Genomic DNA, 26,261 nt, shown 5'->3' on the forward strand with positions numbered 1-26,261 from the left:
AACCCGCACCTCTTCACCCTCGAGTCCTGTTCCTGCCTGCCACGCGCCCCCTCCCCCCCTCCCCCCCCCCCCACCCCCCAGCCAGCCCGCCAGCCAGCCTAGCTCGCAAGATCTACGATCAGCGAACATGCGAAACATAGTAGCTTTCCACACTACTGTTCGCACTACGAAACAACCTGATCTACTCTGTGCATGAAAAGCACATGCGGACTATGATCCGTTGCTCCCACCTTCCTGTTCCTTGTTTTCATGGTCTAAGATACTGTAGCTTAATGTAAGAACTGGACGGGGCTTGGCCCAAGATACCTTGCTGTCACTTCTTGTCCTCGCAGGTAAGCGGGAGCAGCCCAAAAGTTCAAGACGAAGCGAAGCAGCGGAGTGGATCCGGCAGTCCAGCCGGTTATACCTGCCTTGAGACTTGACTTTGCTTGCCAATGCGGCCGCCGTTTCTCATTGGCTTTTCCATACCTTGAATGTGCTCATTAATTAGAAATCTGTGTCTTTTCACATGAGGGCTGAACCATGCACTTTTGAATCGATCTCACGCTCAGATCGGGTTCGTAATAAGCAAAATAAACGAAGAGTTTCTTTGTTCTTCAAACTTCTCTCCTGGCTGGTCTAATCTATCTAGAAAAAAAAAAAGTACAAGGTTTCTTTTGTTCGTCCACTGTCGTCATATATACAATATCTGTTGAGTTTTGGTCTATGTTCTTTATGCTTTGCTGTGCTGAAGTTTTATGATCGGTCCGTCTGGTATGTGTATGTGTATTGTAGTTTGTTCTTACTCTTTTGCTTTGAAAGAGGCTGAACTTGGAAAGGTCGTGGGCGTTGACCTTGGACGCCTGACTGTTCCCCTTCTACTGTGCTGGCTGTTTTGGTGTATTCATTGTCTTGGTGCGCCGCTTACAGACCTGTGTACTTGACGATCCGATCGTCCGTGGGGATAGCCGTACGGAAAATCTGATACAGTGATTGTCTAGTGCCCATGGACATCGTGCAGTTGACCGTGGAGATGGGCGTGGTTTTGAAGTTTCCTTCGACGGGACTTCGACGGCAATAGGCGGCTAGAACTCCTCGAATACGACCGCCCCGATATCCTCATGAGAACGCAAACAAGAACCTTAAGTCGTCCGTGGTCGACTGTACGCTCATCGAACGATTCTTGAACGCGGGGTGGGTCGACTGATCACCGTGCCGCGCGATGTGTCTCAAGGAAGATAGCCACGCTGCATGCGCTGAACCAAGATCTGGTACCTGGCGATGCGAGGACTCGATTCCAGCCTGAAGGAGTTGCGGCGGAAGGTAGATGTATTGCCTCAGAACAGACAATCTTCGGAAATATTGATACTGGCGACCGCCTCAATCGTCGCTGTTACTGTTGCCAATCTCACCGTTGCCAATGTCAATTCCATATTTCTTCGTCGTGCCAGACCCCTCGAACCAGTCTAGGGAAAACAGATAATCACTAAAGATGCGTTTGTTCTGCAGCTCCTTTCTACCGTACCACTCTACTCCTTCTGGAATGTTACAAAGTATCTCCGAGTCGACCAATAGCGATGACATGGCGCCGATACTGCAAGGATTCATGGGCAAAAGCTTTCGAGTATCCAGAAGGAACCATGCAGTGACGATACAGATTGTTATGGCGGCCAACAGTCCTTCCAGAATACGCGTTGAAACTGCACTCTGCTGCAGACGCATCCTTTGTGGGTCCATGATCAAGGCATCCAGAATTTCAGCATCGGCAGGGGGCTCAGCCCGTCCATAGATATTCAGCCACTGTGAATAGATGATCCCGTAAAGCTCGTCCACGGCACTGGAGAAATTGGCAAAGTTCTGGACGTCGAGTAGATCCGTCCAAGTAACGCCACGACGGCCGGGAACCAAGCCTCCATAGAATGGATCCACATTCCAAGAGGTGGGCGGAAGCCAGTCTGCAATGTTCAACGTCGCGTTGCCAGCACCCCCTTTAGTGATCGTCTCCATTGTACTGAAATCCGGCTTGATGGATCGTATGCTGAAACCAGGCATGACGAATGTGGTATTTGTTTTGACGCGATACACTGTAGGTGAACAGACAGCGGCCGACAGCTCCAGGTCACTCTGGCCATGCAACGAATCGACTCTGCCGCGACCGTAAACAAAAGCCGTTTGAGGGCAATGCGCTGGCAGCGAGGCGTTGAGCGAAACGTAAGTCATACCGTAATCCGAGAAACCTTCCCGTAAAGCAAGATCGCCTAGATGTAGAGTGTCAAATCCGGGCTGATCCCCACAGCCCTTGGGTACGGGCACTTGTACATGCGCGTAACTCATGTCCGTTCCTATCAACAGAGGAAGAACACTTGGCACGGCATACTGGCAATTCATTGCAGCAGAGTATGCAGACAGTTCCACCCGTACGGTTGTGGTATTTGACATTGAGTCGGCACCAGCCTCAGATTTCAAAAAAGCATCAGTGGAGAGCTTTGGGACAACATATCTTCCGTAGGTCCAGGCTGGATACGACGTGTTGGCTTCCACCAACAACGTTGCCACTGTCGACGCGAGCATAGAAGAGCTTGATTCGGATTTGTTCCATGCAAGAGTGTTGTCGATGGTATCGTTCAGACCGATGGACGAGGGCACGATGTTTTCAACGTAACCAGGGATATAAAGACCGCTGACCACAACAGTCAAAAGCGGCACCATCAACATCACGAGTCCAGTGAGCATGACAGCGTAGTGCTTCCTGACAAAGGCCTGCCAGATGGTCCTGGGAGTCATTTGCGAGAGGTAATTGACAAGGATTGTTCTATCCGCAGGTGACGGTGATTGACGAAGCGTACGGTACGGCTGGAATAGGCGCGTGTAGAAGTCGACCTTTTGGTAGCCAAATTGAGACAGTATTGTTACGGTAGCAGGAACAAAAGTCCACGCGTAGAAAGAGTGGCCGAACTCATTTACATCTGCCAATCCACGGTGGTCCTTGGAGAATTGGTAGACAGCTTCCAATGTTGCAATCAAGGCGAGTGGCAGAAGTACAAGCCCAATGCGGGAGTAGACACTCATAGCGAACGGCTGCCACCAACGAGTCTCTTCGCGAAAGGATGAAGCAGGGGTGATGTTGCCAGTGCAGCCGATCACTAGTCCATAAGCTGGGTCGCCATCCGTCGAGATGACAGTGTGACAGGTCTTGCCAGTCAAACGTTCTTTTAGTTGTTGCGGTCTGCTTGACCCGAGACCATGAAGTGCACTTGTCGCGCGGTGACTTCGTGCCAGAATGCTCGCAATACCAGCAGGTGTGCTAGCATCACAGGGAGTAGAGTGGTGAGGACGCAACAGCAGTGTAACCAGAGCGATGGCAATCAGACTCGCGAAGATACTCTCCAGTAGTCGGAGAGAGATTTCGCGAACGAACAATCTCTGCTGATAAGCTATGACAACTCCGTCAACCCGTTGTGTCGTCGGCATCATGAGTGCGGTTTTCGCAAGCTGAGCCGCCAATGATGCAAACAGATTCCGCACAGAATCTTCCAGATAGGTGCCATTGTTGAACTGAGTGATGTTGCTTGGACGTGCTGTCGCATTCATAAGTTGGAAGAACGGATCGAGGTTGACAAAGGAGCCATTGTATGCTTCGCCAGGCTTGTCGAACAGTGTCGCGTAAGACATGCTCGCATACTCGACCATGTCCAAGACTGCAACTGCCAGATCCATAGACGAGATATTGGGGATACTGGAACATGACGAGTTGATCTGCGACACACGGTCAATCGTGCCATTAAGAAATATCGACACGGGCGATTTGCAGATGACGTATTGAGGTTTGCAGATCTGAGCCGTCGAGTGAGACGCGTTGCTAGCACCTCCAGAGTAGCCGATCACTTGGTGCCCTGATAGAAAGGTAAGGCGCTGCTCGTCCCGCTTTCCCTTGCAGTAATCGAGAGAAACACTGCCGTAATACTGATCGCTAGCATCATCGACGGAAACGCTGATTTGGGAAGAGTTCGTGGTGCAGTCGTTGGAACTCACGGTGATGTTGTAGCTCACAATGTCGCAGCTACTCTCGGGGTCCGAACCAGCGCATTGAGCCGCAGACACGTCGGTGATAACTCCGGTTTGACAAATCATGTCCGCGGACAAGACATAGACATCGGCGAGCAAGACGCTGCTCTCGTCGGTGATGGTCTCGACAGCCTCGAATGATTGAGCAGCATAATGGTCTGTGGTGCCTGGAGGCAGAGCCAGGCCGTACTGGCTGGCTGCCAAGACGGTGATGACAGGTTGAATGTAGGATGAATTAGCAGATGTGCCGAAGGTCTCGAAGGTGTCCTTGAGTTGCACCAATGTGCCAGGCTCAAAGACTCGCTGTGATCCTAGTGACAAGAGGCCCGCCGAAAAGATGATGGCAAATTTGATCAACAGGGTGCCGATGATTGCCAAGGCTACGACAATATGCCTTTCTTTGATAGCGGTGACCAGAGCGGAAACGTTCCAAGGAGAAACGTAGTCGATAAGAAGTACTTTGTCAGCCGGCACTGGTCCCTTGGTCATTGCCTTCCAAGGCATTAGTTGTTTCACCCAGTATTCGACCCGGCCCCAGAGACATGCAACAATAGTCAGAAACAGAGTTGGGCCGAATGTCCAGAGATAGTGAAGGTCAGGGTCGAGCGTTCGCAGGCCGTGGCCCCGGTTAGCGAATTGATACATGACCTCGACTGCAATGAGCATTGCAGCAAAAGTGAAAGCGAACGCGACGAAGACCCATGTTCGCAGGAAAAACGGCGTATAGAGCTTGAAGTTGGATTTGTTGTTCTCATCCAGTTCGAATTCATGAGTGCTCGGATAGTCCTTGGCCGGGTCAATTTCTCTGTAAGGCGGCGGATACTCGCCACCTTCTACTACAGCAGTCGATTCGGCATGCGTTGTAGTCGAAGACGACCGTGGCTCATCTAGATTAGCTGCATTATTATTCCAGGGTAGTGGCGGTATCGATGGTGATGTCGAGTCCAGCCACGAACGGATATTGTCGGTTTGACTTTGGTCGGTCACATGTTGTAGCAGTGGCTGCTGCTGCGGCGGCGGCTGCTGCTGCTGCTGGCCATTCGACAGTCGACGATTCACGGGTTGGTTTTCTCCTCCGGCGAAGTCATGACCGGGAGAAGCCATCCCTCATGATCGAGACAGGAGGATAGGAAGCGGCGAGCCGACATCAAGTTTGTTTTTAGCTGATTCGAGAACTTCCTGAAGCGATTGATCGACTTATCAGTTGAGGCGGTGCGCGCGCGCCTTTCCTAAAGATACCTTACCTTACTGTCACTCGTGAAAGCTTTGACCCGAGTTTTAACGCATTGAGTTCCGGGCCGGAACAACGCATCCCCGTAAAGGCGGCATGCAGGGACCTGAATCCTCGGGCTCCGTTAAAGATTGGTTAGAAACGGATGACGGAGTTCACTTTATTGTTCTTTAGTCTTAACACGACGACAGGATGTGACTTTCATGGGATCACTCACTGCATTTTTGGTCTGTCGACGTGTCTTCGCCACACTACGAGCACATACAGAAATAGCAGGTCGTTCAAATTCGACGTCATTGCGGCGAGACTCGCACGGCTATTGGCCGAAATGGCTTGATTTTCTAGAAAGAAAAAAGGGGGTCAAAGTCCCTGCGCGTGCACGACGAGGATATTTTAATATAGACATTTGTATGTGCTTGTACGGGAGAATGGGCCTCCCCTGTTACAGGCCAATCACATGCCGCATCACCTGTCGCTTTTTCGACGTGCATTTGCCATTTTGCATTTCTCTGGGCGAATAGGGAGCGGACATCGATCATATTCGAGATCCTCCCGTCTATAATCCCACACCCAAGGCCCATGGCGATTCAGTCTGCAGCTCGAGAGCGACAGAGAGATATTGATAGAGTAGGTCTTGGCTGCTGCACTATCGCTGCAATATTTGCCGAAGGTGCATTGCACAGCAGTGACTTTTTCCCAGGGCTAATGGATGCTCTTGGACTGCACAACGAGCAGTGGCCTGAGATGGAGTCTTTGCCAGCGGTCTTGGTTCATTTTACTTTACAGCAGTGAAATAGGACGTTGAAATGAATTCCTTCATGCTTCGTTCCTTTGTCCATACGATAGCATGTTCCGATTACCAAGGCGGGACAATCTCGAGCAGCCCACATGGTGTGGCACCGGAAGCAAGGCTAATCTTAACATCGACAGCCGGGGCCCATGGGTTAAGCTTCGACTTGATCTTACACTCACAGGCAAGTCCCAGACTATACAGGAAAGAGCAGGTGTGAAGTGACTCGAACACAACCAAGTGGAGATAAAGACGATGCCGGGCCCAGGTATTTACAGTACAAGCACAATAGTCCAGATGGAAAGAGGCCGATCGTGCTCGGGACTCGGAAGGTCTATCCGTGGTTGATCTTGGTTGCTGATGCTTCGATCGGTTTGGTTCCCCACGAGCCAGGACGCGGACAAGGTTGCGATTCCACTGTGCTACACACTGTGCAAAGCCATGTCTCTGACTATATACACCATTCTGCGAGGCTCGAGGTGAAGAAAGAAGACTCTAGAGATCTCGTCCTGACCGCCGCCAACTTTTTCTCGTTGTTGATGTTGTAAGCGAGATTGCGGTATATGATGCTCTTGGCTCTTCGAGACGAGCTTGTTGTGTTGGTCTTGGTGCATATTGTCTGTCTCAGACCGACCTGGCGCCAGGACTCGCCGTCGGTCCAGGTCAGCGTAGCATATATGCAAAATCGGTGATTGGAGCATCTGGAGTCGTTGATCGAGGGTCGTCCTGCGCCGACGGCGCCACTGCGTGGTGCCACTCTTCTCATCATAGTCTATCGGGTAAAACGACGTATAGACTGCACTACAGACAAACCGGATGTATAGATTAGAGAAGCGGACAGTCCTGCGCGGACATCGCCACTGCGTGGGGCCTTTCCTTTCTGTCCTCGGCCCCGACCTTGGTCATGAACATATAGTCTCACACTTCAAACACTTGGAAACCAAGAGACTTGTAGTACATAAGTACATATCTCTGCTAGACCAAGTTTGTCCAAAGCAGGGAGAGGACGGTCGAAAAAAGAAGGCTCCACGCAGTGGCGCCGTCCGCGCAGGACATGCACTGGGATACTTTTGCTGGGTACTACTGGGGTCGTACGCGAGACTTTGGATATGGGAGCTCATTGATGGACATGGTAGATAGGAGGGATATATCTTGGATCTAAGCTCTACTTTTTACAACAGCCTTTTCCAATCCCACAATGCCCGCTCTGACCTGCGGGGAGAAATGCTTCCTCAGGATCTCGCCCTCCCAGCACGTCGCGGCGAAGGGATTCGTGCCCTCGACTTCACCGCCCGCGGCGCTGGTCGTGTCGCCCTTCCACACGCCGTCGCCCTTTCTCTCCTCGGTGTACCACAGCGCCGAGACCTTCTTGCCGTGGACGCGCGTGATCTGGGTCAGAAGACCGAGCATGGCCAGCGCCGACTTCTCGGGGAGTTGCAGGGAGGCGGTCAGCAGGGTCTTGGTGAAGGCTGCGATGCGCAGGGGCGGGACGCTGCGAGTGGCGATTCTAGGCAGCAGGGCGGACGACAGCGAGCGCAGGAGTAAGACGGTCGTCGTCTGGACGTTGATCTTGTGGTCTTTGTTGGTTGTGAGGACCGAGTTGCCGCCTTCGCCTGTGTAAGGGTCGGTGAGACGCAGGGAGGAGGCGCCGAGCTCGATGTCGGGGTTCAGGGAGGAGGGGACGAGGGTGCGGTAGAGATGGGTGATGAAGAAGTCGAGGTCGAGATGGAGCGAGTTTGCAGACTTGACGACGTCGAGTTGGCCCTGGAGCAGGGCAAAGGCGGTGATGATGCAGAGGAGAGACTCGCGGTTCAGGTTTCGCGGTCTGCTCGCTCCTTGCTCGTCTTCGTCTTCGGGGTCCGAGTGCTCGGCGTCGTCGCCTCCGTCGGCGGGAGTGGATTCTGCTGTGGCAATCATCTCTCGCAGTGCCTCGAGGATGTCGCCGAAGAAGTCTTGGTTGATCAGATGGGCGTATCTCGCCAGCCCTTCTAGAACGGCTCCCATGAGGTTCGGGAGGCGGGCTTTGAGGATGCGGAAATAGGCGACAAAGACGAGCTTCAGCATCTCGGATTGGTACTTGTCTCTCTCCTCGTGCGAGACGACGGCATCTGCTTCTTGCAGTTCTTTTTCCACCACTCTGTACTCCTTGACTCTCTTGCGCTCCTTTTTGCTTCTGAACTCTCGGTCCTTTTTCTTGAGTTTTTGAGGCGGCTGGTCGTCCGAGTCCTTGTCGATGCGGTTGGTCGAGGCTTTGTGGGCGAACTCGGAGAGCAGACGCAGATGCAGAAACATGTTCAGGACGCTCTCGTGGATGTGGTAACTTTTCGCCTTCATCATCCTCGTGACCATCTGCACAGCCTCCAAACTGGCGTTGCCGTCCTCGTCGTCGCGGAAGAGCTGCTCGATGGCGTCCCTGCACCTGGCGAAGTCCTGGTCGACGTGTCTCGTGCTGAGTTTGCCAATGAGAATCTCGAGGACGTTGCCGCGGAAGTTGAAGTGGGGCACTGCATTCAAGAGAGTGCTGGCGCAGGCGAGAGCGACGGTGGCCACTCCGGCCTTGTCTGTCATTCTCTTGTCGCCGCTGAACTTGGCCGCCTTCTTCAGGTCTGCGAGATAGTCGTGGTATCCTCCGAGCAGGGCCTGTTCGAAGTTGCGCAGGACGCGGACGTCCTTGCTCAGCTTGGCGCGCATGTCGTCGTCGGTCAAGGGGCGGATGCGGTAGCCGGGGACGATGTCTTTGTAGACGGCGAGCTGAGTGGCCAGAGCGAGTTTGCGGATGGCGTGGATCTTGGACGAGGCAATGGTAGCGAGGGTTTTGAGCTGGCCGACGTATTCTTCGGGGTCTTCGCTGATGTTGGAGGCCAGCCGAGCCAACTCTTCTTTTGCGGTGATGATCTGCTGCTTGATGGGAATCTCTGGCTCCTGCTCTTCCTCCGACTCTTCGTCCTCCTCTGCGTCGTCATCCTCGTCGCCGCTGCCCAGGAAGCTGTCCTCGTCGTGGTCGTCGTCGTCGTCGTCGTCGTCTTGGGCGTCTGCTGGCGTCTCGACCGGGGCAGGCTCCTCCTGCTTGTGCTCGACCCATCCCTCGGCGGTCTTGATGGGCAATCTGTTGTTCTTCTCTTCCTTCTTCTTGCTCAACTTGCGCGGTCGGGTTTCGTAGTCTTGCTCGAGGTTCCACTTGGAGGCGTTGGAGTAGAAGCTGTCGGTGGCTTGTTCGTCGGTCGGGGCGGGTGTGGACTTTTGTTGTGGGTTTGATTTTGATTTTGATTTTGGAGGAGCATCTTCGCCGGGAGGACTGAGCCTCCGTCGCTTGGTGATTGGCGCCATTCTTGTGGTTATTATGGCTTATGGCTATAAAGCAAGACTGAGATGATCAAATCTTCATCCTATTGAACAAAAAGATCCAGGGTCCGGTTTGGGAAGTCGCGCGTGCCAAGACGATCAGAGATAAGATAATCTCACCGCCTTCTCCTTTGAGGTTGACATCACAGCATGCTCCTTCCGCCGGCAGTATCTTTTTTCTCGGGACTTTCTTTGCTCCTGCTCTTTCTGCGGGGAATTCGAGACTCCCGGGAAAGAACAAGGAAGGAACGAAGTCTCTATTGTTCCCATCCATCTGTCCATTCAGCCATCCACCCGACCCATCGCTGGATCATCGCATTTCTACATCACTATAAGATGCGTCCTCTGACAGACACGGAGACGCAGACTCTCTTCGCAAAACTCGCCAACTACACGGGCCGCTCGCTCAACAACCTCTTGACAGACACTGCCAAAACCGCAACGAAAGGAGGAAAAGAAAGCGAGGAGCGCTACGTCTTCCGCATCCAGGAATCGCGAGTCTACTATGTCCGCGAGTCTCTGGCCAATCTCGCCACTTCGGTCTCCCGCGACTCGCTCTTGTCTCTGGGCACCTGTCTAGGCAAGTTCACCAAGACGGGCAAGTTCAGACTCCACATCACCGCCCTCGATGTCATCGCCCCTCACGCCCGCTACAAGATCTGGGTCAAGCCCAACGGAGAGATGCCCTTTCTGTACGGTGGTCACGTCGTCAAGGCCCACGTCGGACGATGGAGCGAGGAATGTCCCGAGCACTCTGGAGTCATTGTGCTGAGCATGAACGACACCCCCCTGGTACTTCTTTCCATTTCTGATCTGTTTCCGCTCCATTGACTTACACTGCTTCTCCAACAGGGCTTCGGAGTCACCGCGCGCAGCACCGCAGAGGCCAAGAGACTAGATCCCACCGGGATCGTCTGCTTCAGACAGGCAGACATTGGCGAATACCTCAGAGAAGAAGATACTCTTTTCGCCACTTGATTTGTTAGACAAAGAGTCCGCCACTTGATTTGTTAGACAAAGAGTCGGAAGTTGAGAAAGAGAGTCGTCAAGATACCCCCCTCATCAATCTCCCTCCAGAATACATCCAAAAGGAGCCGCGGCGTTTTTCTGGGCATTTGCGAAATATGAAGAGGCAATGATATAGGCATGCATCGGGGTTTGGCGCATTTGGATTACGTCAATGTAGGCATAGACCTCTTGGAAAAGGAAGACAGAGAGGGGTGTTTGACATGGCCATCGGCCTTGAAAGATGGGCACGAGGATCATGATCAAATGTGCAGCTCGTCGTAAGTAAACAACGAGCTAGACCAGCAAAATGGGAGACAGACTCATTGTTACATAAACCCCACTACGCGACTCTTGCTTCAGCAAGCCAGATTCACCGTCTTTTTGGCTTTATCAATACCGGTCTATGAAGACAGCGTCGTCCAGTGCATTCCAGCAAACAGCAAGCTTGACCCTACGAAGAATACCTTATATATGACACTTGCTTCTTCTCCGCATTCATCAGTCCATGCCATCTCCATCACTTCTTATATTTCATGAGCCACAGCATTATCATCATCATCATCATCATCATCATCATCATCATCATCATCATCCCACCGCACCATCATCTATCATGCACAACCTCTCCTTACCCTCCGACACCTACAGGAGATGGGCTAGCGATCTGCTCCAGAACATCTCCAAGACCAGGTGCTCTCGGCCCTGGTCTTGTGCCAATCTTCACTGAGAGTTTGTACACGTCCTACGCCCTCTCGCATACGCGCGCATCATCAGCATGGGCGAAGTTGGTGACCGCGCATGACGCAAAAGAGTCAACGACGCCTCTGTTAGCTCTAATCTTGTCTATATTCTTCCTTCACTTCTATACCTGGTCAGAACCAATGCAAGTCGCGACCTTGATCATCGAGACCAAGAAGCCCTTTCACCAGCTCAGATAGACCGGGCGCCCAAGCATTTTATATATCGCGTCATGAGCACAACTAAGCCGACTAACTCTGTGCCCGATGATGGCATTATCTTCACTGATGGCCGGTCGAGCCGAGCACCAGGTGACACCCACTCAGGTCGCCATCAGCACTGCTTTCGCATTCGTTCATCTCAATGTCCTCATCACAATTCTGCGCCCGACGCAGATGCTCAATGATGACACTACTGCTACTTTTCTCAAATCATTAGCGTCACCCGGAGCCCGTGTCATCCAGGTCGTTGCTGCAAATTACAATTAAGAGTCATGGGCGTGCATGCACACGACTAGGAAATCCCGATCGAACAGACTATAGCATTTGAGATTCATGAATCCTTCATTGCCAGAACAGCCTGTTCCTATCTGGACATCAGTCATGTTGTCTCTTAACAGAGCACACTGCTACTCTGCTCGGTAGATGGGTGGCAGACATGGCCACTCTGCCCCATATATGCAGGAGACCACCAAGGTCTTTGTCCAGGCTACCTAGCGCTCGATCTACCTACTGGAGATTCCCCAGGTCGTTATGCCTATAGGAATAGTTATTGAAATGCGAAATAGTGCCCCAAAGACTCAGGCACCACCCAAACCAACCAAGAGGCGATCAGGACTGTCATGTAAGTCAGCGAACCGCATCGGTCTCCTTCCTGCGTGCCCAGTTCCTATTGACAGCTTCTTTCAGTTTGACAATAAGCATAAGAAGCAGGACCGGAGGTACGAATAACGGCTAGTCAAGGGACGACAGCATTGGCAAGTGAGTATGAGAAGAAATATCTAAGGATCAGCAAAGGAACCAATTCAATACGCAGCTTGTGGGTCCGAAACAACCACTTGCTCAATCCACTAGACAGCCTATAAGACAGCCCACTTCTCCAGGCAGCACACCGCCAGCTTCCCTTTCTCAAGCACTATTCTGACATTATGGACATCCGTGAAGAACTCCTGTAGTTATTGTCTTGGGAGACCAAGAAGATCTAACCCCTACCTGGGCTCCACCTAAGAGACATGAGGGTCATTCTAGCAAAGAAGTCTTTCGCCCCGGAGATAAACGCTTCACCTGCTAACTTAGTAGTGAAGTCTCTGCCACTGTACACTGGCTCACGGATAGCGCTGTGTGGGTGGAAATGGTCATGTCTGTTACATTCAATGGCATTCATAGCCTGGTCAAAGGCAGAATAACGCTTCATAGCTGATGGCAGCAGCGTAATAGGGGAACCAGTGGCCTTTCCAGGGGGGAATATGAGGAACTCTTGAAGTCAGCTAAGTAGAAGGTTCTGAGGAGTCAGTCTCGGCTTAATCATCGAAGAGAGTGAGGAATGTATAGAGAATTCGACAATTGTAAGGATCACCAAGTTTACCAAGGAGATGCTGTAATATTGTTCGAACAACGGCTCTAGTAGAGAGAGTCAGCTAGAGAGTCCAGGGTGAAGAACCTGCTCCAGGGCTAATCCATCAGTCAAGATCTAGAAGAGTACGGGAGATGCACCACGTCTGCTCGTTTGCTGTACAAGAGTCTTTGTTCGTGTGCCTTGTTTTACTTCCTTCACTTTGATCTACTTGTACCTTCTTCCACCTCTTCCACTTCTCTATCTTCTGCTCACTCTCTCCTGCAAGAACCTTTGCAGAACGTCATCTCAAGGACTCACGGTCTCTCCATCATATTTTGATTCCATCACCATCAGACAGACTGATCAGCGATCGCACATCATTATATCACATAGTAAGTCCCATTTATGCAGCGCTCTGTGTCGACCATCTTGAAAAGGATCTAACCTGAGTGCCAGCTATAATCCTCTCCCCGCCCTTCCCACAATGGCAATTACTACGCTGAGCCAAGAGGAAGTGGCCTTCATTGCAGCACTCTTTGACAGAGAGACCCCAGTGAAGGTAAGTGTACCACTTCTCACAGTCATCCACTAGGTGCTCTTGCCCCATCCGTATTGCCATTCCATCAAGGAACAGGCTCTCATCGGTGGTTTTCATGCACTATCGTCCTGCAACATGCGTTCTGACATGACTCTCACTAGGTCAACATGGACCTCATCGCACAAAGGGGCGGTTACTCCACAAAGGCAAGTGCCAACACAGCCTGGTGGGGGCTACGCAAGAAGCTGGGGATCATAATTCCCCCTTCGGGCCCTTCGGGAGCCAACATGGTTCCAAAAAGGCAAGTCAACCCAGGCACCGTGGGAATGAAGGAGGGGACCGAAACCAGGGAGATCGGAAAGGAGGGCACCGAGGCCAAGGAAGTGACAGGATACGACCCAGAGGTTCTGGAGGCGGCAGCGATTCTCATGAAGATGAAGAACGCAGGCTAATTCCAGGGTCATAAACAAACATCACAACAAGTTGGAGATGGCCAAAGCCCCCGCCACGACCGACCCGCTACACGTTTCTTCCAGTTCAGTGTGTATGACTGGACAAAGGGCCAGTCAGTAACCCCAACCTGCCCCCATCGAGATCGCGGTCCAAGCAGAGTGTGACCAACATGTAGTGGCTTGTAGGATTGGAAAGTGCTCCACGGTAGATACGTCTTCTACTCACTTTCCTCAAGGGGGATGGGTAGAGGCTTATCACAGATTTCAACGCACCGTCATTTCACTCCCATAAACTCGACTATGGCGCCGTACTCATCCCAGCCTCACCAGCTTGCTTCAGCTGTACCACATGAATGCTTCGCATAGACAATTATATACTGTATCTGTGATCTTTTCAAGTTTCATGCATCTCATACTGACGACTGGATTTCTTTCTTTTTTTCTCATGTTGACTTGATCTATGTCGGTGAGAAAGACTACCCAGCTATGAGTGATCGATGAGTCGTTGACGTCCATCACTGATTCATCGGGACATTGGGCCTTCTAGGCGTCAGTATTGACTATGGTACTGTATGAGTGTACACTGACTTGGAGGGAGTATAGTAGTGCACTCCTATTGATGTGTTGGAATTCCACAAGATAGCTGACGCCGAGGACACCATGTACATTTGTATGTATGCCACTCTCGACATTGTAAAGTCGACATCGAAAGAAACAAACACACGAATGGCGATTAGGAGAAGAGAATAAGATGCAGATGAATTGATTTCGGAATTTGCAGTCGTGAGTTTCATCTCTCTATGGAAAAAAAAGGGTAATCTATAAGTATGCTATGGTATGCTATAACGCCCCGATCCTTAACCTTTCTATGTTCGCTTTATTTATATTCGTGTGATGATGTCCGAGAATCGGTGTACTGCCACATGATACTGCCAGATAATGCCCGGGTGCGATTGAAAACGCCGTAAACGATGATGCTGGTAAGAAGGACATCTTTTTCCTGTCGAGGTGAATCTTCTTGCGACATGTTCCGGTGTAGAAACCATGCGAAGCATTGCCTTATCGTATGGTTTGTCCGGTGCGGTTCGTGGTATTGCACAGCGGAGCTGCGCTGCTGGAGCTTCCTTTGATCTCACGGATGGTGACGATTGCGGCCTGTGCCACCCGTCAGTCTCCTCGGGCTATGCGGTCTTCCTCTCGGGGCGATGGCAAGAGAAACACTTGCGGCGACGAATTTTCAGGCTCAGCGTGCCAAAAGACGACTGATGCCCGGCTTCGCCGATGCTCCACACATGTCTCGAAGATCTTGAATCCAATCGGTCGGTCAATAGCGGCAATCAGCTGCTGCTGCGACTGACTAGGCTTGCACGACGATACAGCGACGTACAACGTCCATGACTGCACTCGGACGCTCTCTACTCTCTTCGCCCCTCGGTGCCGATCCTCAAGTACCGCTGACCTCTTCTTTCATCTCGTCCTTCTTCTTCCACTCGTCAAGCGCCTCAGCAACAGGTTGGTTATGCGTCACCTCGACCCATGCGAAAGCGTCGTGTAGTCCATAGCAGTCCTTGAGACGGGGATCCGCACCTCGCTCTAACAAAAACTTGACTGCATCCGCTCCTCCGTGGTAGGACTTGGCGGCATAGTTCAGTGGAGGGCCCCAGTGGTTGAAGAGCTGGACGTCAGTGTCCATTTGATTGACGGGCAGAGCGACCTCGTCGACCAGATACTTGACCATATCCATGCGTTTGGAGTGATCTCTGTTCTTGCTGGTGGCTGAAGCGCCAACGGCGTGATGTAATGTTGTCCTGCTCGGCACCGCCCCGCGCTCGAGCAGATGTTTGAAAGTGTCCACGGAGCCGAAAGTGGCTACGCTTTCGAGCACAGAGGGCTGTCGGTCGTCGATCTTGTTATTGTTCTTCTTCACTCTCGCTCTGTCTGTTGCATTGCTTTCCTCGACTACCGTGGCGCCGTGGTCTAGCAGCCAGTGCACAAGCGCTTCATCACCGCAAACAAAATGCAATAGACGTCTGCCTACACCAGGACCTCGATCGACTCGCTTGTTCAAGTCCCAACCGTGGGAAACAAGCGTAGAAACAAGATCTACAGATGGCGCTGTGGCTACAGTCCGCGGACTAAGTGTATCGAGAGGTGCTTCGCGGTGTGTTAGGACAGCTTCTGTCAGAGGTGTACTGCCTCGGTAGACGGCTCGGAAAAGGGCATCTTTGATCAGTTCTTGATAGGCGTATCGGGGCAAGGTCTCAGAAGCGCGACGCAACGCCTCGGATACCTCCTCAGGTGAGCTGTTGGTGAATCCATGTGCCAGTAGTCGGGATGGGTGGTGTGCGGCTGTGGTTGCGGGTACGGTGATTTGTGCCATGTTGATATGAGTTGGGAGTTTACAGAAAACAGAGACTAATCTCAATTGTCACGGGCGAACGACCTACAAGTATCATCACATATAAATATACATCCGCAGACCAGCGTGATGGTTTCTTGTTATGTCACACCACTGTCATATGTTACGTTGTCCGGCGCTCCGTCTCATCTCGTGGTTTAAGCGGCCGACACTAGATGGCACGACTGCCGCTTAGCGTAGTGATGTTCGCTGTTGATGTGGAGAAGGACGAGCGCAAAACAAGACTCACGACTGCACCTTATTTGTCGTTGGACGCAAATCGCAATCCGTATTTCGTCATCGCTTCGGTGTATCGCAGGTCTTCGGTGTCTGTATGTGTTGGATATGGGGGACGTTGTCCGCAATACCAATCACGTCGCGGGATGGCTTCCACGTTTTTGGCAAGGTGCAGCTGTAGGTAATGCGGTGCCGGTAATTAGCGTGTTCCTTCTCTGGCTTGTTTTGAAACGGGAGACCCTGTCTTTCGCGAAAGAAGGAGCTGTGAAGCAATAATGCGGAACAGCACCCTGATGGATCGACATGCAGCGCAAGCTGTGCCATAGCTATGGTTGATGCTGTTGTTGTTGTTTTGGATAGCTGTCTAGCTACTGGAGTCCCTGTAAGCAACATACAAATTCCATCATGAGCAACCTCGGATCTCGCTAGGAGTTGTGGTGCATTGATATCGTCACATTGAGCTTCACCATCACTGACTCCGCACATTGTCTCCAGCATTGAGCTAGTCGAGTGGGAGATGGGGTAGTCGAGGCATGAGTCGAGCATGACCAGTGAAGGTTCAGTGATGGGTAGCGTTACGTGCTGCACTAAGCTGTACGGTGTGTAAAGTCAGCGGCATCAGCTGGCATGTTGTACAGAATTGCTAGAGCTTCAATCAGAGCACAGCGACTGACTCAGCCTTGGTCCTCTCATTTGATTGGAGTCATTTCTCGACAGCACCCAGACAATAGAGGTGCGGGGGCTCCATATTGAAGTTTTGACCTCCAGCTCATATCTGATATCAAGCACTTGCCGAGGTCATCAAAGATATAGTCTATTAGACAACCGACGTGGAATCGATGACTGGTATTGGTCCTATGTGCAGCCGGTGTAAACCCCGTAAGCGAAGTCGTTGTCGAGGTCTGTCTTAATGTGACTGTGACTGCGTTTAATTGTTGACAGATCACCGCCTGCTATTAATTTGACGGTGGTTAAGATGTCTCCTTGCAGATCTCATATCAAACAGATGGTCATTGAAGACGTGGGGTGCTGGGATTGGATTTACCGGTAAATTGGTCTGTCATGATATCGTTGCCGACAGCCCCAATTGCAGGCGCCAGCGGTTCTCGACGGGGGGGGGATGACCGAAATATTCACTCGATCGAACACGACCATGTCGATGTGATCGGGATCATTGCAGTGAGATCAACCGGAGTAGACAAGCAGTAGGTAATCACCAATCTCTTTCGAAAGTAGTACAGCTTAGACTCCTTACCGAGGATACATGCGGCCGCATCACAGTGAACAAAGGAAGGGATACAAAGCGGAGAACTCGAGGACATGATGCCTAAGGTAAGCATCGCGAGTCATGAACTTGCATGAATGCCATCAATATCTAGGCATATATACCTTTAAAAGGAGAAGGGTTTGTACTATCATTATCTACCTACAGAATGTAGCCACAATTCGAGGGAGCCAACCAGAGCGCCGGACTGTTTTCGAGGCAACTCATGTGCTGCTGCTGCTGATTGTTTTCGAAATTACCGCATGCATGCTTCAAGGCTGCTTCTGATACGGACATGTCCATGTAGACTATCGCCCAAGACAAGTGAACAAAAGGCACTGCTGACCATAAAAATTGGGAGAGATTATCTCTGTGTCTCGATGATTGCAATCGTGATTTGTACTTATGAAAGTTACTTCCTGCTTGTTTTCCCAACCAGAAGGAAAAGACCTTGTTTCCCCAACCTCGCAGCAGAGTAAGAAAAGTTCATCACCACACATCCTTCAGCTCCTCTCACGAGCATGCTCTGATGCCACTCCCATCCTCTTACTTCCCACTAACATCTCCCTTTCCCTCCGCAGCACCAGCACCCTTATTCGATCCAGCACCGGTGGTATCTCCGACAAAGCCACCGACACCCTTGGTCGTGTTCTCCAGCCCACTACTCGCGTCGCCCAACGTCTTTCCCACGCCTCTACCCACGGAGCCGACGGCGCCTCCAGCAGTAGACAGAGTGTTGTTCAGCACGCCGCCTGTCGTTGAGGCGAGACCTGAGGCTGTCGAGGTGACGCCTGAGGTTATGCTGCCGAAGAGGGATTTTTGCTGGGCGGGCTTTTGGTCTGATGGGGTTTCTGAGGAGGAGGACATGGTTGGGTGGGTTTTTTTGAGGTGAGATTGAGTTGGAGGAGTATGTGTGTTGGTTGTTTGATTTGTTTTTTGTTTTGGTCTGAGTGTATATGATGGATATTTGATAAGTGGATGAATGAATTGATAGATGGACAGAGTCGATGGACAGAAGAAGACACCACGGGACGAAAGATATAAAAGTGGAGAAGAAGACGAAGAGGGTGATTGAACAATGACGACGAGGAAGAGTCGTTGCCTTGAGATACCTTGCTTGTACCATGTCTAATGCTTCTTTGACCTTCTTGATCCTTACCTCTTGACTCTTCCTTGTCGTCTGACCTCTATCTCTATCATGACCTTGCAGCTTCTACCTTTCCATCTTACCCCGGCACATGATCCCTTGCTACTGATTGGACACGCTGTGGCATACACACGCACAAGCAGCGAGGTATCGTACAGGGATGGCGATACTGTATGCCTACAACATAGGTGGATGCTTGTGACTTCAAGGTAGGGGGAAGTGGAGCTTGATGTCATTGATCATCCTGCCGTCTTCAAAGCGACACGAGATGGACCGAAAAGGCGGGGGAGGAGGGAAGAGCGGGTTTCGGTCTGTTACAGGCGCCAGATCACGGCATGTTTTGCCGAGCGAAGCAACCCCGACCTAGAGGGGGCACTTCCGGCTGCGATTTCCCTCTTTTGTTCTTGTTCTTGCTCATGGCAAAGTGGGTTCAATTGTTTGGTAACGCATCTCAAAGTAGTCATCAATTCTACAGCCACACCTTTTACGATTTGGGTATGCTTTCGCCGGGACGAGTAGGTGTAATGATTAGGAAGATTGTTTCATTTATGGTTTTCATCTGATCTCGTGGACTTGAACACCTTCAAAGAATCTAATCGAAAATGGGCAGGAACACTCCGTAACCAGGAGGGTTGTTGAATCGGAGGCCTCTGTCGAGTCCTGAGATGGCCTTGATTTCGTCCTCAGCAAGGTCAAATGAGCAGACATCCAAGTTCTGAGCCAGTCTGCCCTGGTTGTTCGACTTGGGGATGACGGCGACTCCGCGCTGGGTGGCCCATCTCAGCAGCACCTGTGCGGGAGTCTTGCTGTGCTTGTCGGCAATCGCCTTGACCGTGTCGTGATCGAAGAGTAACGGGCAGTCCTTGGCGGATTGCATGCCGAGCTCGAGGAATGACTGAGGACCAAAGGACGAGTATGCGGTGACGTGGATGTTGTTCTTCTTGCAGAGCTGGAGCAGGATATCCTGAGTCAAGTACGGGTGGTGCTCGATCTGCAGGGTGGCGGGCATGATACGAGCATAACGGAAAAGATCGAGCAACAAGGCGCCGTTGTAGTTGGAGACGCCAATGCTCTTGGCCAGACCCTCGTCGACAAGCTCTTCCATTGCCGCCCAGGTCTCGTGGAGAGGAGCCTTGACGGGAGTCGTCTCGCCGTTCTCATCGGCCCAGCCGGGAGGGTAGCGCACGCTGGGGTCGACGTACTTGATGGCGATGGGGAAGTGGACGATGAACAGATCAAAGTAGTCGATGCCGTAGTCCTGGAGCTGCTTCTTTGCGATGGGCTTGACGCGCTCCTTCTCGTGGAACGAGTTCCAGAGCTTGGAGACGATGAAGAGCTCCTCGCGCTTGACGAGTCCGTCCTTGATTGCCTTGGCGAATCCCTGACCGGCCTCCTTCTCGTTGCCGTAGTCGCATGCGCCGTCGAACAATCGATAGCCGGTCTTGATGGCGTTGTAGACGGTGTCGGCACAAGTGTCGTTGTTGACCTTCCAGAGGCCAAAGCCGACGAGAGGCATCTGAGGGTCGCGAATCAGAACATGAATGACCCGACCGATCAATTGGGCTACAAACTTACCTCGTGGCCGGAGCTGAGCTTGACGGTAGGAGCGACCATGTTGGCGGTAGCAAAGTTTCGTGAGAAGAGAGCTGATCGATTCGACTTGAGCGAGAGAGGGACAAAAGCCGGACGGGTAGAGAATGTAGAAACAGCAGAAGAAGATCTAGGACGAAGAGAAAGATAAGAGGGAGCAGGACTGAGAATAAAAGTCAGCGATATTTAATGTTTTGGCTCTGCATGTCACCCTACCACCTGAACGGTCTGAGCACCTTCATTGCGTTCGGTGTCTTTGCCGGATCTGCTACTTATGGATACAAGACTTAGGGACGCTACTTTTGTGCGGGGCAGCTAAGTTGGTCAAGACGACCGAGTACTGTAAGGTAGTGTTGGATGAATCGGGCAAACATAGGCCACCAACAGGCTAGGTTATGTAATAACGGAGGGTCACAGAGGGCGACGGAAAAGGATAATGTGTGTGAATAATGGCTAAGACAAGCAGGCCATGTAGGGATGTTTACTACGATTCAATCCACCCACGATGCCTTCCTGATATCTGCAGCAAAACATACCTACCTATATCACCCCCCACGCAAATTCATACATTCAATCTGCAGATCAGCCCCAGTCCCAGTCGTCTCCAATCGTCGCTACTTGATGACAACTCGGGATATCTCATAGCAACAACAATGACCAAACCTTGGGAAAAAGACTTTGCCCAAGGACGTGGACCTTTACTGCAACCCAGGGCACCTCATGCGGGCATGCAACAAAGAAAGTGACTTGTACCCCGCAGTCGCAGACTGGCTCGTGCTTTGTACTGTAACCTGTGTTTTGGCGGCTAAAGTCTGTGTCGAGGCTGCTGCGAGGACACATTTACTGTGTGCCACCTTGCTGTACCTTGCCTTTTTATATCAGTACGGATCCGAGATCATGTTGTTCGCATACTCTAGGATATGTGTGTCTCGCGAACCTGTAGGGTTTCTAGCAATTGATCAAGGTCCGCTTTGTCGTCAGGTTGTAACCTCAAGTCATACCACCTAGCCTGAACTCCAGCCGGGGTTGTGATGCCGATCAAGATTGCCGACCGGCCGGGGTTCTGGCCGTGTGTCTGTTGGACCTTCCTTCTGTAAAGATACGGTAGTTGTGCTTGTCGATCATACAGTCTCCACTGTGAGACATTCCTGCTCGGTACTGTTGTCTGCTCTAGGCGGTGTTGGAAGGTGTAATGGATTGCTATGAATTGTTCATCATCTTCCCATTTTATGTGAGGTATCGGTGTATAAAGAAGAAGAAAAAAAGGACGCCGATAGTGCATGCCCCCCTCGCCTGTCCAATCACCTGCTTTTCCCTCGAAACAAATACAAGGCACATGTCACGCATTACAAGACGAATCTTTCGGCCTCGGAGCTCTGGTGTACTAGCAATAGCCAGCGTTTTTTTCCATACTCCGAGAACCGTCCCATCAACCAGAGCATCGACATGCTCGAATCACATGACATCTATGACGAGTACTTCTTGGTGACCTTGGCGAGGACTATCACGGCGAGGTTAGCCAGGCTCTGAGTTCTGTGCAGGATTGATGAATAAGAAAAAGAAAGAGAGGTACGGAAAGTGCTGTACTCACTGTGCAGAGCGACGACCGAGATGATGAAGCCGACGGAGAGGACGAGGACAACAAAGGGGTCGACCTTGAGACCGGGAGACTCGTCGGTGTAGAGTCCTGTTGGAGAGGGCGAATGTCAGCTTCTAGTACCTGTGTATATCTCATGTTTTTCTCCATAACCATCCATCATGCACCCATCTATCGACTCTTTGACACTCTTAAAAAGACAAACGTACTCAACATGGTGCTCGAGCTACCACCAGCACCAGCGGCTCTCGTTGAGCTGGGACGGGCATTGGCGACTTTATCCGCACGGTCGGCGGCGGCCTTTCTCCTAATGGCGGTGGCTGGGCCACCTGGAGGCTTCGGCGATGAAGGACGAGCGCCTGTCGAGGAGCCAGAGGCGGCGGCGCCAGCGTTGACGGGGGATGCGGGACGAGGAGCAGACTAAGGAGTTGTCAGTTCTTTGTTCTCTCTCTCTTTCTGTGGATGCCCTCTGCGTGTATCTGTCCTGATGCGGCCGAGTGTGTGCATGCACCATTGCGAGATGCAGAGTGATGCGAGAGTGCCGAGAGGGAAGGAGAGCGATGCGAGGCTGGTCGACGACTGCGTGCTGCAACACCACTTCCTCCACTACTGCCAGCGCAGTCGGTCAACCCGATCCCGTCTCGCGCATCTCTGTGCCACCCTCTCTAATCTCTGCTCTTGCTCATCGTACAAACAGACCGCAGACAGTATTGCGCCGCTCCTGATGAATCCGCGAGGGAGCAGGGTTCGATGATGGGGTATCGCAGTTCAGGAGATGGTGCAAAGTCAATCGTTCGTACCATTCTGGGAGTGTGTACAAGAGAGGATCCAGTCAATTGGTGTTCTGCGTAATAAAAGAACAAAAAGCAGAAAGAAAAGGTTGTTGTTGTATTGGGGGGTATCACAAGCAAGAAGAATCAATGGTCAAGTTAATTCAATGGCATCTATCTCCCAAACTCAGGGAAGTCGTGTGTCTCGCTCCTTCCTTAGCACTTCGCAGTACAGGACATGTGGAACTTTACAGCTGGCTCGACCCTTCTTCCACCCAAACTAGACCAAAGGCTTGGCAACTTTGCCTATTTTGCCCACCTTACAGGTACTTTCCACTCAACAACTGGACTGGACTGGACGGAATATTCCCTTGTTGCTTAAGGTAACTCATATGCTGTACCCTACTACTGCTAAAGGGACATATCGTCATCCATCGTGCGAGTCCCTGTATGCTGTACTTGTAACAAGTGCAACTGTTCCCTGTGCTGTGTGTTTTCCCAGTCTGTTCTCGACTGACTCGTGCTCTCTCGACTGATTGTGGGGAATAGAAAGGGGGCTCGGAGGTAAAGGTAGCATAAGACCCCGTCTATTTCACCCTTCTGGTACCTTAGAATGTATGGTGTGTTTCAAACATTATCCACACGTTCCACTATCCTAAGCGATGACAATGGCGACACGACAATAGCAACGGCTACAGCAGCCGTGACAAAAGCATACACGCTTGTAGACACTGTACTTCAAAGGTAGGAAAGTTATTGTTACCAGCCCAAGAAAACATATTTGTTGATTTTGACTCCTACCCTTGCCCCCTCTTGCGTGACCGTCCAACAGAAACCTCAACAAATCACCCAGAATATATATAGCCCCGCCCCCAATAAATATTCGCAATTACCCATCCGTCTGCGACCATGGCAGAGACAAATATTATCATGCGTCAAGCCTATCCGCCCAACCGTATCGAGAGAGCAGAACTCCATGATCCCAATACATGTTCAAACCCCCTGCTACCAATGATCAAAGACAGACTCCCTCGTCCGAGAAGAAGGACTGGTGGGATTGCATAGCCATTGATCCCGCCGACCAGGGAGAGAGAAAAAAGACCTTGGACCCTTCTTCTCCTTTCCCTCTTCGTGACACTTTCCCCTAACACATGCTTGTGTTCAGAACACGACTCCCCGAGAAACAGAGTAAAGCAAACATGACTAAAGCGCGAATCCCCAGCCCAATGGCGTTCCAATTTCAAATGACGAATTCCCCTTGACATCAGCATGCCCTTCCTCCTTTTTATCACCTTGTACGCAATCTGTGGTATCTCCCGTAGAATCCGATAGACACCTTGAATAGTTTTCTTTTCGCGAGGGGGAGACCAATGCAGTCGAAAACCCTTGGACAAAACAATGAGAAACTCCGTAATGCATCAGAGAAAAAAAAGAAACAGCGAAAGAAAATAGGCGTCATGGGATCGTCTAGCCCCAGACCGATGCTTGGACGCCGAGAGAGTTCTTGGACGCGCCCCAGCCGCTACCGTTGGACGCCCACGAAGCTCCGAGTCCGCTGATGGGCTTATCGGCGTTGGTGATGTTGGATGCTGCCGATGCAGAGCGCTCCGTCTTGCCGTTCTCGCCGCCTGCATTGAAGCCGTAGCTCAGTGGGGACGGCAGAGGTGTCGTGGCACGCTGCTTGTTCAAGCCCGAAACTGCAGCAGGCTGTGGAGGACGGGTGCCGATGGGCACGGCACCAGCAGCGGTAGACATCTGCTTCACCCCTTGGGCAACTGGGGGAGAGCCACTACGCGAGGACACAGAAGTGCGGGCAGAACTTTGAGCATTGTCAATCAAGCCGAAGCTGGTGGGGTTGGAAGAAGGAGAAGTGCTGGTGGGAGACTTTTGCAAGTCACGAGGGGGCATCTGCACGACAGACTCAGTGCCGGGTTGGGCGGTCTGCTGAGCGCTAAAGGCATCGAAAGGCGAGGCACCACGAGGACCGACGGGACCGCCGCTGCTGGTCGATCCGACCCTTACGTCCTGAGACTGGCGACGCTGGGCGGCAGGAGCATTGGCTGCGCTGTCAGGGCTATACAAGTTTGAATCGTTTCCGTACAAGGCACGATGCTGGCGAGCGATGAGCTCGCGACGTTCGTCTTCACTCATGCCTGTATTGGGGCTCATGGAACGGTCTGGCTTAGTGGCGCCGGAAATGTCTGTAGGAAACGCAGATAACGTCAATGCCATTCTATGGGGGGAATAAAACGAAAAGCTATTGCTGTTCTGCGATGCTCTTACTCCGGTTGTACTGTTGCTCCTGGTGATAGTTTCGGAGTTCCCTCTCTCTTTGCGCAGCCATCCGTCGCTTGGCCTGCATCATCTGTTCTGCCTCGTTCGCGCGCGGTGGCGGCGGCGCCTGCTGCTGGAATCGCTGGTTGGCGTAGTATCCCTGGAGGCCGGCCGCCGAGTTTGTGCGCATTCCATCGTACTCGCTCACCGAGTGGTGTCGAGCAGGACCGGTCGTGCGGGGGTCTGTAGAAGAGGAAAAGAAAAATGAGAATTCGCGTTCCTTGCTGTCAAAACATTCCATCTCCAACACTCACCATACTCGGCGCCATAAGGACGGCCCATCATGTGCGGCATCGACTCTCTACGGCCAGGGCCGGGCAGGCCATGACTACCCATGAATTTCCCGCTCTTCACGAGATTGTCGCTCGCACGGTCAATCTCTGCGTAGGCCATGTCAGTCTTCCGTTCCCTAGCTGGCGCTTGTGGGCGGGACATGAACATCGACTGCAGCGCAGCAATAGCTGCAGAGCAAATTTCGTTATTCATTTTGCGTCGTAGGTGTGTTGACAGCCTCAGCGCAAATTGTGTATTTGTGGCAAGGTGGAATTAATGAACGCACCTTCGAATTGGGAACTGAAAGCCGCAGACTCATCTCTGGACGCGGATGCAGTGCCTGTTTCACAATATTTCTTAGAATCTCTGTCCTCTTTCTTTTTTCCTTTCAGATGGCCAGGCGTTTTGCCTATGGGGTTGACTAACTCGATCTCGAAGGAGGAGCCTGCTGCTCCCACGATGGTTGACGACCGGGTGCGGACCAGGATGCATTGTTCTCGTAGTAAGACGCCATGATGCTTTTGGGAATATCCAGACAATCGAGCCGAGTTTATGTACAGGTCCTGTTTTTTTTTCCCTCGTTGTGCCTTCAACTGAGACTTTGGATGAAACCGTGCGCAATGAAGATTGCGACGGGGAGTGAATGAAGGATGCAATATGCGGACTGGGAACAAAGAGAGGGTCAGTCCGACGATTGACTCGGTTGAAGATAAACACCCAATTGCTATGCTGCACAAAGACAAAGAATTACAACAATCAGATAAGTATGCACGTTGTGCGTGAGTAGACAAAATACATGCAGCTCTTCTCCTCCGATGCAAGTCCAACGGTTGAAAATCTTAAGCCTGGCCAGACGCTTTGCCGAGTGGGGGCGACGGACAGGAACAGACAGAGGAAGAAAGACGCAAAGGTGAAAGTGAAAGCGCTTAAGCACAAAAGGCCGACACTGATATT

The 26,261-nt window shown here is 51.7% G+C and overlaps 5 protein-coding genes across 7 annotated transcripts; 1 reads left to right on the plus strand and 4 right to left on the minus strand.

The window, feature by feature from the left end:
• Nucleotides 1–7,223: 7,223 nt before the first annotated feature.
• AAFC00_003945 (uncharacterized protein) lies at nucleotides 7,224–9,392 on the minus strand (the record flags this gene model as incomplete). The annotated part of the gene is made up of 1 exon (XM_069343496.1): nucleotides 7,224–9,392. The coding sequence occupies one exon, from the start codon at nucleotides 9,390–9,392 to the stop codon at nucleotides 7,224–7,226; it is 2,169 nt and encodes a 722-aa protein (XP_069202051.1).
• Nucleotides 9,393–9,743: 351 nt separating this feature from the next.
• On the plus strand, nucleotides 9,744–10,385 carry AAFC00_003946 (uncharacterized protein; the record flags this gene model as incomplete). Its single annotated transcript, XM_069343498.1, has 2 exons — nucleotides 9,744–10,199; nucleotides 10,260–10,385. The coding sequence occupies 2 exons, from the start codon at nucleotides 9,744–9,746 to the stop codon at nucleotides 10,383–10,385; spliced, it is 582 nt and encodes a 193-aa protein (XP_069202052.1).
• Nucleotides 10,386–19,335: 8,950 nt separating this feature from the next.
• Nucleotides 19,336–20,575, minus strand: AAFC00_003947 (uncharacterized protein; the record flags this gene model as incomplete). 2 transcript variants are annotated; one of them, XM_069343500.1, is made up of 3 exons in its annotated part: nucleotides 19,336–20,259; nucleotides 20,319–20,496; nucleotides 20,550–20,575. In XM_069343500.1, the coding sequence occupies 3 exons, from the start codon at nucleotides 20,573–20,575 to the stop codon at nucleotides 19,336–19,338; spliced, it is 1,128 nt and encodes a 375-aa protein (XP_069202054.1). The 2 variants fall into 2 exon arrangements, with proteins under 2 accessions (XP_069202054.1, XP_069202053.1); XM_069343499.1 differs by lacking the exon at nucleotides 20,550–20,575 and having other exon boundaries at nucleotides 20,319–20,357.
• A 1,224-nt stretch (nucleotides 20,576–21,799) lies between these two features.
• AAFC00_003948 (uncharacterized protein) lies at nucleotides 21,800–22,733 on the minus strand (the record flags this gene model as incomplete). The annotated part of the gene is made up of 4 exons (XM_069343501.1): nucleotides 21,800–21,834; nucleotides 21,925–22,020; nucleotides 22,140–22,350; nucleotides 22,731–22,733. 4 exons carry the CDS (start codon nucleotides 22,731–22,733, stop codon nucleotides 21,800–21,802), a joined length of 345 nt encoding a protein of 114 aa, XP_069202055.1.
• Nucleotides 22,734–24,167: 1,434 nt separating this feature from the next.
• Nucleotides 24,168–25,821, minus strand: AAFC00_003949 (uncharacterized protein; the record flags this gene model as incomplete). Of its 2 annotated transcripts, none has more annotated exons than XM_069343502.1 (5): nucleotides 24,168–24,901; nucleotides 24,984–25,217; nucleotides 25,289–25,414; nucleotides 25,594–25,647; nucleotides 25,734–25,821. In XM_069343502.1, 5 exons carry the CDS (start codon nucleotides 25,819–25,821, stop codon nucleotides 24,168–24,170), a joined length of 1,236 nt encoding a protein of 411 aa, XP_069202056.1. The 2 variants fall into 2 exon arrangements, with proteins under 2 accessions (XP_069202056.1, XP_069202057.1); XM_069343503.1 differs by having other exon boundaries at nucleotides 25,289–25,495.
• Nucleotides 25,822–26,261: the final 440 nt, after the last annotated feature.

This window comes from Neodothiora populina (genome assembly GCF_041146345.1).
Source record: "Neodothiora populina strain CPC 39397 chromosome Unknown canker_contig_17, whole genome shotgun sequence".
In the NCBI taxonomy this organism is placed as follows: domain Eukaryota; kingdom Fungi; phylum Ascomycota; class Dothideomycetes; order Dothideales; family Dothioraceae; genus Neodothiora; species Neodothiora populina.